The sequence below is a fragment of the Dendrobates tinctorius genome, unplaced genomic scaffold (genome assembly GCF_039654945.1).
Source record: "Dendrobates tinctorius isolate UK_male_01 unplaced genomic scaffold, ASM3965494v1 ptg000032l, whole genome shotgun sequence".
Lineage (NCBI taxonomy): Eukaryota > Metazoa > Chordata > Amphibia > Anura > Dendrobatidae > Dendrobates > Dendrobates tinctorius.
Genome location: NW_027361700.1, coordinates 25394844 through 25411784, shown reverse-complemented (window position 1 = coordinate 25411784; position 16941 = coordinate 25394844). Strand labels below are relative to the sequence as shown.

The following is a 16941-nucleotide window of genomic DNA, read 5'->3' as shown; positions in this document are numbered from 1 at the left end:
AGTCAATACTTCAGACAACAATTTATGATTCTGGGCCTACTCAATTTACGTCTGGCATAATTAAGAATAAATGCTGTGTCGTCACAGACTACTGCGTATGTGTTTTCTCCGCAAAGTTCAGAGCTCATAAAAGGATGTCCAGGTTGAGGAGAAAGGATCTGCTTTGTTTCAAGAAACAGTAATATATCTGGCTATGGATTGTGTCTAGCATTGCAGTTAATCCCATTTCACTTGAATGGAAACAGACATTAATATTACTGTTTATAAAGGGGTTGTAAGCTTTCTGCTCAAATCCTAGAATTACCATACATTTACATGTAATAACATAAGACAAACTAAAATGCTTTAGGGCTTACCTTAGGTCACACAGTGAAGCTCCCGTTGTCCATACATAAGTAACACTTGGAGCCAAATTGCTATGTCCATAGCTCACCAGGATGGTAGCTGCATCCTCTACTACACAGGTTCTGAAACCATCCAGCGCAAATGCAGATACAAGCAAGAGGACCTCCTATATCTGCTCTCCGCATTTGTGCAGTAGAGCACATAACAGCCATTTTGGCGTGCTATGATGGCAGCCGTTTGCTTGCATGCGTAACCCATGGGCACTTATGGGTTAAACAGTGTTGGCCACAGTAAGCCATAAAGTGGCTGTGTTTCTTTTTATGAGTTAGCCAAATCTGGGCACAAAGCAGACAACCCATTACATGTACCTTAGTGAATACATCACAGGACAAGTTTTAGCTGCTTAAGTATCATTCACTAGTGCTACTGCACCCAAAAAGCAGTATGGCATGCATATGTGCCCGAACACTATACCGACCGTGAAGGATAAGATAATTGTGACACATACTGTATAGTCTGAAAGTTAACCATGTGAACAGCCATTAGGGGATGTCAAAGCTGCATACTGTACAGCGCACCGTGGGCTGCCATGACAGTTCCCTTTAGGAATAGATGAAGAGTTAGTGACCAAGACAGATTCTGATTATAAATACCAGATGTTCTTCTTTCTATGAAATGAACAGCTTCGTCTCATAGCACTAAACATTCCTCTGTCTGGGGACATGACGGGGATCCGTGGAGCTGACTTACAGTGCTATCGTCAGGCTCAGGAGATGTCTCTTTTTGGGACATTCAGAGCACTTCTCTCCTCCTCCAGTCAATCCCTGTCCTCTATAGTGAAGAAGACTGACAGGGGACTTCCCATAGTGAACTTCAAGGTGAGCAAAAGCTACAGTGTGATCATTATTAACCATCAGAGAATGTTAAGATGCAGCTAAATACTATTTCTTCTTGTCGATAGGGAGAAATGCTCATTAGGAACTGGCACTCTCTTTTTGATAGTAAATTGTCTATCCATAAGTCTGGTGTCCCAATTTATTCTTTCAATGGAAGAAACATACTCAGTGACCCTTTATGGTAAGAAAACTATTTCTGTCTGTCTTCAGCCCAATAATAATCTCTAGAAACATAAAAAGTTTAAAGAAAAATCAAACAAAAAAAACATGGATTTTTGTGATAAACTCACCGTAAAATCCTTTTCTCCGAGACATTCATTGGGGGACAGAGGTACTGTGGGGTGTATGCTACTGCCGCCAGGAGGCTGACACTAAGTGGATGAAAAAAAAAGGTTAGCTCCTCCTCCGCAGTATACACCCTCGCCTCGATTGCAGGCAGAATCTGTTCGGTGCAAAAGCAGTAGGAGATCTACAAGACAAAATCAGCCTCAATGTAGGTAACAACATGTCTAGAAAACCCACCTGGTATCATAAATACCTACTAATAAGCAAAAAGGAGCCAATTAGCTAACAGGGTGAGTGCTGTGTCCCACAATGAGCGTCTCGGAGAAAAGGATTTTACGGTGAGTTTTTCACAAAAATCCATGTTTCTCCTTCGCCTCATTGGGGAACACAGGTACTGTGGGACGTCCTAAAGCAGTCCCTGGGTGGGAGTTGACTCACCGGTCCAAGCTACACGCACCTACTGTGTAAGGGTGCGCCACTGCTTGGAGAATCCTTTTACCCAGGCTGCATGTGCTGAAGCCAACGTATGGACATTTGTAATGTTTGGCGAATGTGTGCCAGCTGAACCAGGTTGCCGCCTTGCCTACCTGCTCCGCCGATACCTGGTGCCGATAAGCCCGCGAGGTGCCGAATGCTCGAGTTGAGTGCACTCTGATCTCTGCTGGCATAGCTGCGCCTCCGGTGCGGTAGGATTCCTGAATCATCAGGTGAATCTGCCTGGCTATGGTCGCTCTTGAGGCAGCAAGTCCCTTCCTGCGACCCTCAGGGAGCACGAACCGCGTGTCTGTCTGATGAAAGGATGCCGTCAGTGGCACGCACCCCCTGGGAGTTCTCCCTAGGTCTAACGTATGAAGAGCCTCTTCCACCCGGTGTACTGGTGCCGGGAAAAAAAGGAGGGCAAGGTAATATCCTCATTAAAACGAAATGAGGAAACAACCTTCTGCAGAAAAAGGGGGAGCTGGTGTAAAAACCACCTTCTCATTGTGAGATATCGGGAACAGATCTCGGCAAGATAGAGCCGCCAGCTCAGGGGCCCGCCTGATTGATGTTATCAGCATGAGGAACACCACCTCCCAGGGGAGGTATGTCAAAGATACCTACTGTAGTGGCTTGGATGTAGCATCATGCAAAACGCCTAGGACCAGGCTAAGGTTCCAGTTGTCCCGAGGGGTTCTATAGAGGGGTACCAAGTGTGAGACCCCCTGGATGAAGGTCCATACCTGAAGATTGGTAGCGATTCTGCGCTGGAACAGGACGGATAAGGCAGATATTAGTCTCCTAAGGGAACTTGGAGCTAACCCCGAGTCTATGCCAGACTGGGAAAAAATGCCAAAATGTTGGGAATAGAGAATCCCAGTAGAGAACGACCGTGGTCCAGATATCATGAAAAGACAATCCTCCAGGTGTGGTGGAAAATATATACTGAGGCGGGTTTCTGGGCACTAACCATTGTAGTAACTACATTGCGTCCGAACCCAGCCTAGGTCAGAAACCAAGATTCAACGGCTAAGCCGTCAAACCTAGGGCCCCTGGATTCGGGTGGTAGCTCGGGACCTGAGAAGGTAGGTCTGGGCGCCCTGGTACTCACCAGGGAATGTCAGCGAGTAGCTGCACCAGGTTTGCATACTACGCCCTCCGAGGCCAATCTGGGGCCAGAAGCGCCACTGGAATCTCCTTCTGCCTTGATCCTCTTGATGATCCTTGGGAATAGCGGCAGCGGGGAAAATAAGTATGGGAGGCGAATACTGGTTGCATGGCAGAACCAATGCAATCCCAGCGCTTGCCTGCAGGTCCTGGGACCGAGGCGACCAACACGACCACCCTGGTGCCTACCCCGGAAGCCGTCCGTTCCACGTCCGTCGTTCCCAAACATCAGCATACTTGCTGGAAAAAAAACCTCGGGGTGTAGTGACCATTCCCTGGACACAAGAACCTGCCGGCTGAGGAAGCCTGCCGCCCAGCTTTCTATGTCCGGAAATGTGGACGGCCGATCACCGAGTGATTCCTCTCGGCCCAGTGAGGGATGTGCCTCACTTCGTACATGGCTGCTCTGCTGCGGGTCCTTCCCTGGTGATTTATGTTAGCCACTGCCGTGGCGTTGTCCGCCTGAATCCGGACGGGGTGACCTGCTAGAGGATGATGAAAACGTTGCGGAGCCAGCCGGGCTGTTGAATTTCTAACAAGTTGATTGGGATGCGTGCCGCCTGCAGCGACCACCGTCCCTCGTCATGGTGAAAAAACTGCTCCGTAGCCGAGGAAACCGACGTCAGTTTTGACCACCAACCCTTGGTCCGGGGGAAAGGGTTTCCCCTGAAGACAGGAGGAACTGACTGTCCTCCATCCAAGTGCCTGTCTGACCTGCCTGGGCAACCGACACTGGTGGTCGTGTGAGAACGGGTTCTTGTCCCATGATGACAAGGGGGCATGCTGTAGGGGGTGAGGATGGAGTTGAGCAACTGGGATTGCTTCCATTGCTGCCACCCTCTTCTTTATGACCCTCATGCAAAGACGAAAGGTATGAGAGGCTGGCTGGCGAAGTGTCTGGACTCCTTGCCGAAGAGCTAGGGCCTCGTCTTGAGGAAGGATCACCAACCCTCGGGAGGTGCTGAAGATCATCCTTAGAAGGGAACTCCTTTGAACTGGGACCGGAGATGATCTCTCCAGGTTGACCAACCACCCTAAGCAGGCAAGAGTATCTAGCGTGATGTTGATGCCCTCCTCGCATGCTCGATATGAGGGCCCTTAATCAACAAGGTCATCTAAGCAAGGCAAGACGAGTATGCCCCGGGAGTGCAGGATGGCCATGACGACCGCCCTGACCCCTGTGGACACTCCGGGGGCGGTAGCTAGCCCGAAGGGGAGAGCTGCAAGCTGAAAGTATAGATGGTCTTGGATGATTTTCTCCACAGACCCCACACTAATCTTGACATTTTGGGCTAGGTGGTGAAAAGTTACAAGGCAACTTTCCAACATGGTGACCTCCACTTGATAGATGGTGTGCTCATCAATAGCAGAGTCGGATTGCCCTGGAACTGGAGCTGTTTGCACCGAAGTCCGACCACATTTGTATTGACGATGCCAGTTCTTCACTACATGATATGATGGGGATTTATCACCATAAACCTCTTTCATCTCATCGAACATCTCCTTTAGTGTGTGGCCTTTCAAGTAAAGATACTTGATGACTGCTCTGTAGTATTCCACTTGGTCAATTAAAACCTCACACCACTTCACTTCCTGTAAAATCAAGACTGTTATCAGTTCGGGGTGTAGTGACCATTCCCTGGACACAAGAACCTGCCGGCTGAGGAAGCCTGCCGCCCAGCTTTCTACGTCCAGCAATGTGGACGGCCGATCACCGAGTGATTCCTCTCGGCCCAGTGAGTGATGTGCCTCACTTCGTACATGGCTTCTCTGCTGCGGGTGCTTCCCTGGTGATTTATGTTAGCCACTGCCGTGGCGTTGTCCGCCTGAATCCGGACGGGGTGACCTGCTAGAGGATGATGAAAAAGTTGCGGAGCCAGCCGGGCTGTTGAATTTCTAACAATTTGATTGGGATGCGTGCCGCCTACGGCGACCACCGTCCCTCGTGATGGTGAAAAAAACTGCTCCGTAGCCGAGGAAACCGAGGTCAGTTGTGACCACCAACCCTTGGTCCAGGGGAAAGGGTTTCCCCTGAAGATGGGAGGAACTGACTGTGCTCCATCCAAGTGCCTGTCTGACCTGCCTGGGCAACCGGCACTGGTGGTCGAGTGAGAATGGGTTCTTGTCCCATGATGACAAGTGGGCGTGCTGTAGGGGGTGAGGATGGAGTTGAGCAACTGGGATTGCTTCCATTGCTGCCACCCTCTTCTTTATGACCCTCATGCAAAGACGAAAGGTATGAGAGGCTGGCTGGCGAAGTATCTGGACTCCTTACCGAAGAGCTAGGGCCTCGTCTTGAGGAAGGATCACCAGCCCTCGGGAGGTGCTGAAGATCATCCTTAGAAGGGAACTCCTTTGAACTGGGACCGGGGATGATCTCTCCAGGTTGACCAACCACCCTAAGCAGGCAAGAGTATCTAGCGTGATGTTGATGCTCTCCTTGCATGCTCGATATGAGGGCCCTTAATCAACACGGTCGTCTAAACAAGGCAAGACGAGTATGCCCCGGGAGTGCAGGATGGCCATGACGACCGCCCTGACCCCTGTGGACACTCTGGGGGCGGTAGCTAGCCCGAAGGGGAGAGCTGCGACCTGAAAGTATAGGCCACTGATAGCGAAGCGTAGAACTTTCTGATGTGGAGAGACAAAGGGGACGTACAGGTACGTGTCTTGGATGTCGCTAGAAGCCAAACCTTCTTCTTGTTCTAAAGCCGCTATGACCAAGTGAAAAGACTCCATCCGGGACTGTCCGATCTTGACAAATCTGTTCCGAAGTTTTAGGACAAGAATGGGCCTGACAGTTCTGTCCCTTTGGGGACCATGAACAGGTCGGAATAGAAACCCTGACCTCTTTCGCCTTGGTCCGGGGATGACAAAGCCGTGTTTCCGGAGCAACTCGATGGGGGCTGTTTGACAAAGTCTAACTTGTACCCCGAGGATACCAGCTCCCTTACCCATGTGTCGTGCATGAAGGAGAGCTAGACATGGCGAGACCAGAGTAGGCGACCGCCTACTCTGCTGGTGTCGCCCGGCACTTGCCTCGCGCCATTAGGCTGGAAGATCCTTGGAATCTAGGTCCCCTTGATCTGGGGTTGTTGGGATCGCATTCTCCCCAATGGGTTGGCTCCATATGAGACTTGATGATCTCTGTCCTAGTTGGGGCAACCTGCAACAGCGGAGTAGGTTGCTGAAGCTCCCCTGGGGTTGCGAAAGGATCAAAACCGTGTTTGAAGCAGGTGACGAAAAAGCTGCTTAACCCTTTATTGAGGGAGAAAACTGCTTCTGCCCCCTGTGGGGTCAGAAATAAGCTAGTCCAACCTTTCACCAAATAGGCAAATGTAACCACGCTCAGCCTAGAATGGCAGGTGGAACCCCTCTGAAAAGGTAAAGAAATTAGAGACTTCTTGGAGGTTAAATCTGCATACCAAGTCCTCCTGATTAGCAATATCTGCTATCTCCGCAGGCAGGTCCATACCCTGCAAGGCTCTATATGATGATTCAGACCCAGAGCCCATGGCCTTAACTACCCAAGTTGCAGCGAGCGAGGGAGAAAGTGCTGAACCCGACGCCTCAAATACTGAGCGAGCCAGGCTCACTATGAGACAGTCGGTGGGATCCTTAATAGAGGAACCTTTAGGTATGGACAACAGGGCTTCAGAGGCCAAGCGCGACACGGGTGGATCTACCATCAGGGATTCCACCCACCTCAAACGTCAAGCGTTTTCTCTATGTCGTCAACTCTGGGTGAGCGGCAATTACTCTAAGAGGCTGCTTGACCCACTTAAATGACATCCTGTGCCCTGAGGCCAGGGTGGATTTATTTGTCAATACCCTGGGTCTGGTTGACGGCCTCGATAAGGCTGTTCATTGTTTCCTGGTAACTCAGAGTAACTAAGTCAAGGGGCTCGTCCAAGTCGTAATCCGAATTCTCGTTATCGACTACTGGCGAGGGTGAGCGAGAGGCAGAGCTCACGGATGCCGAGGCACCAGACGGACCAGGAGATGCTGTGTGGGTTCGATTACCCCGCGTCTGCCTAGTGAGAGAGCGGCCCCTGCAGGCCGGAGGCTCCTGTGAGGTGGAGGATCCCTCTAAGACAGGCGAGCCACTATCTCTGCCCCTACCTGGGGCTTGAAGGGACTCGATTGCTCTCGTAATGCCGTAGACTGCGACAGAGGCAGAGCCCATCCCGGGCGGTCACAGGGGAGGGCTCCTGGGCACTTCAGACTTGCAGATTTCACAGATTTTTCCTGTGGGAAGGCGGACCGACAGGAGGTGCATGCAGCATACAGAAAACGTGTACGTCTTAGCTGTTCTGGGCATGGTGACCCTGCTAGGTGATATGCCTGCAGGGTTCCACTGCATAGCCTCTGGCAAAAGAGCAGAGGGTGGCCTTCTCCTTCAGGGGTAGCACTTACCCCAGTCCTGTGCACAGTCCTGGATCTCCTTTAGGCGTCCCGCCTGCCGAACCGCAGCACTCTTTTCCAAAAGGTGTGCCTCGGCGTGTGGGCGGCCCTGCAGGGAGAGAAGGCGCTGCCAGTGATGTCCTGTGGGCCGAGCTTCTGCTCGAGGCCTAACGCCAGCAGAAGCCGGGGACTAAATTTTTCGGCACCCGCCCGAGGCTTCGGGGGCGGGTCCGCCGGAAGTACGCGCGTCACGGGGGCGGAACTTCCGCCCCGGCCTAGTACCGGCAGAAGCCGGGGACTAAATTTTACGGCGCCCGCCCGGACACGGGGACGGGAGCACCAAGAAACCGAGGCCTGGTCAGGATATGCGCTGCTGAGTGCTACCGCTGTGGGGGCGCATGCTGATGCCCAACCGCTGCTGCCGCCCAGGGGAATGCCGACCCTGGGGGTTTCAGGAGCCCTCCCAGCCCACCTCCTTCAGCGCCTCACCCCTGGAGCTCCAGCTGATCCTCAGGTTAGGGGGGGAAGGGGGGCTGCATCCAAATCAAGGACGGTGCAGGCACCCTAGCTCCATCTTTCCCTCCAGGGGATGAGTAGAGGGACCGTCCGCCGCCTTGCAGCATCGCAGTCTAGCCTTGGTGATGCAGTGGGGGCCGCAAGGACTATTCGTAGGCCTCTGTACAGCCTAGGGTTTCGATACCTTAGGGTGGTCAGGGTGAGTCCGGCATCATGTCCCACGTCGCGGGAAAGGATACGTGGAGGCGACACTCGCACGTGCTCGCCCGTTGTTGGTTTGGGGAAATCGGACCCTTTCAATAGGATCCGTTGCCCCTGTCTCATCTTCATGGAAAGCAGAAAGACAAAAAAGTCTGGGAAAAAAAAGACCAGACATGTCCCGCGTCGTGGGAAAGGCTACGTGGAGGCGACACTCGCACGTGCTCGCCCATTGTTGGTTTGGGGAAATCGGACCCTTTCAATAGGATCCGTTGCCCCTATCTCATCTTCATAGAAAGTAGAAGAAAAACAAAAAACAAAACAAGTCTGGAAAAAGACCAGACATGTGTGCCTCCTAGGACACTAAGCAAGAACTGATTCCGCCTGCAATCGAGGCGGGGGTGTATACTGCGGAGGAGGAGCTAACCTTTTTTTTCATCCACTTAATGTCAGCCTCCTGGCGGCAGTAGCATACACCCCACAGTACCTGTGTCCCCCAATGAGGTGAAGGAGAAAAAGTCATCTTCGTAGGAGAAACACTGGGTGCAGAAACACTTGCTGTGTATACTCAATATGCAAAATTTATGGTCTTCACAACTGCAAGAAGCTTTAGTGTAGTCACCTTGCATCCCTCAACAAATACAGAGCTTGAAATAAATATCTCATTAGGGTCTCTTATAGTGAATCTGTCACCCGGTGTTTGCTGCCTAACATAAGAGCAGCATGATGTAGGCAAAGTGACCCTGATTCCAGTGATGTGTCACTTACTAGGCTGCTTGCTGTAGTTTTGATGAAATCACTGTTTTATCATTATCACTACAGGACTAGTAAAACTGCTGCCATATTTATGAGCTTGGTATATTCTCGCCCCCACAATTAATTGGCAACTTTCTGCCAAAGCACAGTGTACACAGAATGCTGTCAATCAGTGGTGTGGGTGGGGTTATACAGAGCTCAGCATTCAGAGAACTGGTAGATCTGCAGCAGATTAAACAAGAATTTTATCAAAATTGCAGCAAGCAGCCCAGTAAGTGATACATCATAGGAATCAGAGTCTCTGCTTCTACATTGTGCTGATCTCTGATGGGGTAACAGAAACCTGGTGACAGATTCCCTTCAAGTTTTATACACTAAGAAATAACAATTCTGGAGCATAATTTTTTTGTTCAATTTCTCTATTACTCCTTCATTAAAAGTAAACAAATTGATAACTGGGTGTTACCATCTGTATCATTTACCATGTTGTCAAAGGAATGTGTCTCCACACAGTCAGCTCCAATTGCATAGTGTGGAGTGCACACTACCGACTGGTAGCGCTCAGTTGGAAAGTCATACATTTCCAGGATGAGTAATAAGCAAAGGCACAAAGAAAAGATGCTCTAGAATTGTTTCTTTCTGAGCAAATACAATTATTTACTAAAACAGACTTGCCATGAAAGCTGACAGTTCCTCTTTAAAGAGAATCTGTCGCCACATTAAACTATTAATATGGGCATAAAGGTTATATATACACTGCTGAAAAAAGTCCTCAATGTATGCCTCGTATCAGATGCCTGGTTGTGGATAAATCTTCTTTTATCACTTTATGTAAATGACCTCTTCCAGGCTATGGAGAGGATGTTGTCTGGAGATAACTCTGCTTCTAAGGATTATTTTACATGAATGGAGAGTTACCAGTGTGATGTGTGATGATTATCAGTGTTACCGGTGTGATGTGTAATGGTTACCAGTGTTACTAGTGTCATGTAAATGCTTACCACTGTTACCAGTGTGATGTGTGATGGTTACCAGTGTTACCAGTGAGATGTGTGCTCTGCTCTCTTGATCTCACTGCAGAGCTGTGTGTGACTATACTTGACACATCTGCAGGTTCCTCTCAGCTTCAGCTTCCAGCTCACAGGCAGACAGAGCTACAATACTGTTGCAATACAGCAGAGCTCAAGAGCTGTAAAAATGTGTTTGCAAGAAGACATATTTCATTTTTCCTATTCTGTGTTAGTTACTTGTCTCACACTGGAAACTCCCCCTTCATGTAAAATAAACTCCGGAGTCAGAGTTATCTTCCAGGTAATATCCTCCCCAGGTAATTTACACGTAAGAGAAACAAGGATTTCTCTAGATTAAGACATCGAATCGCAGATATTAAGGTATCATTTCATTTATCTCCTATTACCTACATGCCCATATAGACAGCTTAAGGGGGTTGATCCTACTGCCAGATTCACTTTAAGGTCAACTTGCAATCTCCTTAGAAAAATCTTTACAATTGTATTTGAAATGTCATGATTTTTTAAGGATGAGCATATTGAAGTAAATTTATCAACTATTTAATTATATGATTGTGCAAACTGAGACTAAACAGTCTTAAAATCCATATACATGAACCAACTGGCATCACAAACGAACCAGCTATCAGTCTGTCCTTGTTTAATATGCTGGTTACACAGGCAGACTGCACTTCAGATGCACACTGAACTACGAGGGGAGTTCATTAAAGATTTCCCCTGACCCACTTTCTGTGGACTGAGAGCAAAGAAACTTGGCACAGTTATTAGTCCTTCTTTACATATTTGCCACCTAGGTACACACACTTCTCCCATCTCTTTAAGCAAATGTAAGCACCTCGATTGTAGAAGTCACAGGTTGCTCCAAAAGCCAACACTGTGACTATGGAAATCAGAGTCTCATCATGTGGAAAATGCTTGCCCTTCAAAAATAACTTCATTGTTGGAAAGAGATGAATATCAATGGTGCTATGTCGGGTAAATAAGGGCGATGCGGTAGAATTTCAAAGCCACAGAAGCATGCTTCCTTTTGGGCAACATGTGTGTTGTGAACTGGTGCATTGTCTTGCAGAAGGCAGACACCTTTGGTGAGCATGCCACGTCTTTAGGGCTGATGGCCTCCCGCAATTTACGCAGCAGTGAAGCATAGTATGCCCCAGTGATCATGGTACCCTTTTCTAGGAAATCCATCAATACTACTCTGTGCTAGTCCCAAAATACCTTGCCTGCCGAGGGTTGGGCACTTGCCTTCTTTGGAGGCGGTGAGTCATGATGCTTCCATTGCATCAAGTGGACTTTAGTCTGAGGATAATAGTGATGGACCCAGCTTTCATCCTGTGTGAGCAGTCTGTTGAAAAAGTCCAACTAGTTTCCATGGCACATCGTCAATAGAGCATGAGAGCATTCGACTTGTTCCTGCTTATGGAAAGGTGTGAGCAGCCGGGGAACCCAGCGAGCAGGTACATTATGCATGTGAAGATGGTCTTGGATGATTTTCTCCACAGACCCCATACTAATCTTGACATTTTGGGCTAGGTGGTGAAAGGTTACAAGGCAACTTTCCAACATGGCGACCTCCACTTGCTAGATGGTGTGTTCATCAATAGCAGAGTGGGGTTGCCCTGGAACTGGAGCTGTTTGCACCGAAGTCCGACAACATTTGTATTGATGATGCCAGTTCTTCACTACATGATATGATGGGGAATTATCACCATAAACCTCTTTCATCTCATCGAACATCTCCTTTAGTGTGTGGCCTTTCAAGTAAAGGAACTTGATGACTGCTCTGTAGTATTCCACTGGGTCAATTGAAACCTCACACCACTTCACCTCCTGTAAAATCAAGACTGTTATCAGTTCTGAGTTGCAAATTGGCGCGTAACCTATAGAACCTTATATCATTACAGCTGTGCAGTTTCAGCTTCCTGTAATAAATAGAAGTGGGTCAGGGGAAATCTTTAATGAACGCCCCTCGTATCTTTAATAGATAGTTGAGTGCACATAGGTTGTGATGGTCTCAGTAGCACGAGTCCTGTTTACACAGAATGCTGCTGACAATGATGATCTTTTGTGCAAAAGAAAAGATCATTTCATCCAACAAACGAGCCTTTTTTCTTTTTCCTTTGAGTTATTGGCAGCCTCTTTAGACTGCAAGATTATCATAAAACATGCTCTCCTTAGAACGATATTCCTCCAGTATAAACAGACCTTTAAAATGCGCCAGATTTATCAAAGTTGTTCATGCTGTTTGAAAAAATTGGTGTACTTTTGACTATTCAGTTTTAATTTTCTAACTTATTATTTTTCTTACTTTGTGTCATAAATTTGTGCCAAAATTTAGATGCATTTTTGGTACATAGAGTCAAGCCCTGGGCCATGCCCCCTTTCCAATAATCCACGTCCCTTTTAACCTAAGCCATACCGTGTTTGTATGCGTTTTCGTGCGCATGCGTTTTTTCAAGGTGTGCGCCTAGGCGCGTCAGACGCAACCTCTTGCATTTTTGGGTCCGCCGAAAGGCGTAAAAAAAACGGAATGCGACAAAATAACACATTACAGTCTACACTGCGTGCAGAATTATTAGGCAAGTTGTATTTGAGAGGATTCTTTTTATTATTGAACAACTATGTTCTCAATCAACCCAAAAGAGTCATAAATATTAAAGCTTAATATTTTTGGAAGTTGGAGTGGGTTTTTTTTTAGATTTGGCTATCTTAGGAGGATTTCTGTTTTTTCAGGTAACTACTACTGTGCAGAATTATTAGGCAACTTAATAAAAACCAAATATATACCCATCTCACTTGTTTATTTTCACCAGGAAAACCAATATAACAACACAAAAATTAGAAATAAACATTTCTGACATTCAAAAACAAAACAAAAAAAATCAGTGACCAATATAGCCACCTTTCTTTACGATGACACTCAAAAGCCTTCCATCCATAGATTCTGTCAGTTGCTTGATCTGTTTACGATCAACATTGCGTGCCGCAGCCACCACAGCCTCCCAGACACTGTTCCGAGAGGTGTACTGTTTTCCCTCCCTGTAGATCTCACATTTTATGAGGGACCACAGGTTCTCTATGGGTTTCAGATCAGGTGAGCAAGGGGGCCATGTCATTATTTTTTCTTCTTTTAGACCTTTACTGGCCAGCCACGCTGTGGAGTATTTGGATGCATGTGATGGAGCATTTTCCTGCATGAAAATCATGTTTTTCTTGAACGATACCGACTTCTTCCTGTACCACTGCTTGAAGAAGGTGTCTTCCAGAAACTGGCAGTAGGTCTGGGAGTTGAGCTTCACTCCATCCTCAACCCAAAAAGGTCCCACAAGTTCATCTTTGATGATACCAGCCCATACCAGTACCCCACCTCAACCTTGCTGGCGTCTGAGTCGGAGTGGAGCTCTCTGCCCTTTACTGATCCAACCTCGGCCCATCCATCTGGCCCATCAAGAGTCGCTCTCATTTTATCAGTCCATAAAACTTTAGAAAAATCAGTCTTAAGATATTTCTTGGCCCAGTCTTGACGTTTTATCTTATGTTTCTTGTTCAAAGGTGGTTATTTTTCAGCCTTCCTTACCTTGGCCATGTCCCTGAGTATGGCACACCTTGTGCTTTTTGATACTCCAGTAACGTTGCAGCTCTGAAATATGGCAAAACTGGTGGCAAATGGCATCTTGGCAGCTTCACGCTTGATTTTCCTCAATTCTTGGGCGGTTATTTTGCACCCTTTTTTATCAACATGCTTCTTGCGACCCTGTTGGATATTTGCTATGAATTGATTGTTCGGTGATCATGCTTCAAAAGTTTGACAATTTCAAGACTGCTGCATCCCTGTGCAAGACATCTCACAATTTTTGACTTTTCAGAGTCCGTCAAATCTTTCTTCTGACCCATTTTGCCAAAGGAAAGGAAGTTGCCTAATAATTAGCACACCTTATATAGGGTGTTGATGTCATTAGACCACACCCCTCCTCATTACAGAGATGCAAATCACCTGATTTACATAATTGGCAGTTGGCTTTCAAGCCTATACGGCTTGCAATAGGACAACATGTGTATAAAGGATGATGTGATCAAAATACTCATTTGCCTAATAATTCTGCACACAGTGTATGGGAACGCAGGCATGCGCATGGACATGCGTTTGTCTGCGCATGCGTTTTTGGCGTAAAAATGTGTAGACACTGGTTTTAACCCCTAGAGAACAAATGAGCATAAAAAACGCAAACGCATGCAAAAACGCATGATGCATTTTTTTGCATGCGTTTCTATTGCGCTTGATGCGATGCGCAAAAAAACGCTAATGTGAAATTAGCCTAAAACTCATAATAAATATTGTTAGAAGTCATGAAAGGCAGTGTGTTGGTGCAAGTTCCTTTTTAATTCTAGTGCATATAACTTTATAAATCACTGCTATTGCTTTTAGGAATTACCGTAATAAGTATTCACAAATAACTGACTGTATTTCCTCACTTTCAGGCCACATAAGGCTTTCTGGCATGGCTCTAGCCAAAGAGGGTCTTCTGTAAATAGCAGAAACTGCAAAGAATGGAGAAATCAAGTCAATGCAGAAGGCCTTGCTTCACCATTTACTAGTCACTGGATCCAAGAAAATGATTCCTTCAGTTGTGCCAAGACATTAGCCGTCCTATGCATTGAAATAGCCTTCCCATATCACTATATGTGGTGATCGCAAATCGGCAGCAATAAACCATGCAGGTGGCATATTTAAATTCCTATATTTATATTGTATACTAGCTGAAGAGCCCGGCGCTGCCCGGGCATAGTAACTAACTGTGGTTAGTTATAACAAATTATAATTATCCTCCATCCCATAGTCCCGTGCCCATATACCCATCATACATATCCGCCATCACATAGTCCCGTGCCCATATACCCATCATACATATCCTCCATCCCATAGGCCCGTGTCCATATACCCATCATACATATCCTCTATCCCATAGTCCCGTGCCCATATATACCCATCATACATATCCTCCATCCCATAGTCGAGTGCCCATATACCCATCACACATCCTCCATCCCATAGTCCCATGCCCATATACCCATTATGACATCATCATCACCATGGCAACCGTTATGACATTCCCATTGCAACCTATCATGAATCAGCGTCGCCATGGCAACCATTGTGACATCATAATGAAGGGCGGGGCTTGATGCGCACACACTTTTCCCCATTATGTAGATAGGGGCAAAATTGTTTGGTGAATTGGAACACGCGGGGTTAAAATTTCGCCTCACAACATAGCTTAGGACACTCTCGGGGTCCAGACTGTGACTGTGCCAAATTTTGTGGCTGTAGCTGCGACGGTGCGGATGCCTATCTCGGACATACACACACACACATACATACATACACACACACACATACACACATACATATACACACTTGAGCTTTATATATTAGATGTAACTGATTTTACTATTTGACAGATGCTGGACATCACACGTACAACCATGAATTTTGATGTAACTCGAGTTATAACCGTTTACAGTTTACTCTGCCTATATAGTGTCTATTAAAGGGAATCTGTCACCAGGTGTTTGCTACCTCGTCTGAGAGCAGCATGATGTAGGCAGTGACCAAACAATCAGAGTATTGAACTTTAGCAATGCAGCAGAGTTGAGAAAGCTGCCCACACCAGGTGCTCTGTATGGACATTGTCTATTGTCAGTGAGCTGCTTATCAGGGGAGGGGGCGGAGTCGGACTAGCAGGCATGTGCTGCTGTAGCTGCTGTAATCCCAGCAATGAAAATAACCAGGTGATAAAACCTTCAGTATAAGTAAACAACAGCACACTGCCTGACATGTGACACATCTTTTAAATCTATGTTTTAACCCCTATCTCATACAGTTCTCAGATTACATAGCAAAAAACTGCCGACAGATTGCCTTTAAATAGTAGGGGCAACAAAATACCAACATTTGCACAGAAACGCTCACACTATTGTCACAGAGAATTTTGATAGCATAACAGCACAAGAAGAATGGAAATATAAAACCAGTAACACTAGACATGGGGGCACAGAGTACATGCATACGATACCCCCCACCTTAGTAATTGCATATTCTGTAATTCTATATACTTTCCTTAGCAGAAATGACCTGAATCAGCACAAGGTTTCCTTGCAGATCACTAACCGGTAAATGGGTTTATCGAAGTCCGCAACCTATAGGCAAACAGATAGGCTTATAGTTCGCCATGCATGGTCAAAAAAAATATACAGACTACATGGAAAGTTCTGAGAAACAATAGGCCTAATTTACCCTTCATGATAAGTGGACTATATGAGGATTAAGCACCTAACCCCTTCTTCCACTATTTTTCCCCACTATCACATTTTTCATTGGATCATATTCCTTTATTGATATTATAAGAAAATTACACTGTTAAGTACCCTTTTAACCAACCAGTTTGAATATTTAGGTTTATTCTGTGATTAAATTTTGAAAATTCGTAATTATCACTTTTTGTAAAGTTTATTTAAAGTTTAATAAATGATATTGAAATAAAAAATCTAAAAATAAACGACTCATTTTCATCATTGTAAGGCCATATTCACATGTTCAGTATTTGGTCAGTATTTTACAACAGTATGTGTAAGCCAAAACCAGGAGTGGGTGATAAGTACAGACGTGGTGATGTGTTTCTATTATACTTTTCCTCTGACTGTTCCACTCCTGGTTTTGGTGTACTACAAATCCTGAGGTAAAAAACTCAAATACTCAACGTGTCACATGATCTCCCTGCACTGCCACATGGACAATATGAGGACTGTGAGCCAGGGCTGGCACCAGACCCCCCCATCCATCATTGCAAGCTCAACTGTATCGGCAT

General features: G+C 46.6%; 1 protein-coding gene across 1 annotated transcript in view; it reads left to right on the top strand.

Annotated features, from left to right (window-relative positions):
* The window catches only part of LOC141086506 (uncharacterized), an 82321-nt gene extending 65689 nt beyond the window's left edge, over positions 1 to 16632 (top strand). Inside the window, exons 20-22 of the mRNA XM_073572625.1 lie at positions 1029 to 1223; positions 1307 to 1422; positions 14555 to 16632. Of these exons, the coding sequence (XP_073428726.1) occupies positions 1029 to 1223; positions 1307 to 1422; positions 14555 to 14765 (522 nt within the window). The 3' untranslated portion in view covers positions 14766 to 16632. The remainder of the gene's footprint in view (positions 1 to 1028; positions 1224 to 1306; positions 1423 to 14554) is intronic.
* Positions 16633 to 16941: the final 309 nt, after the last annotated feature.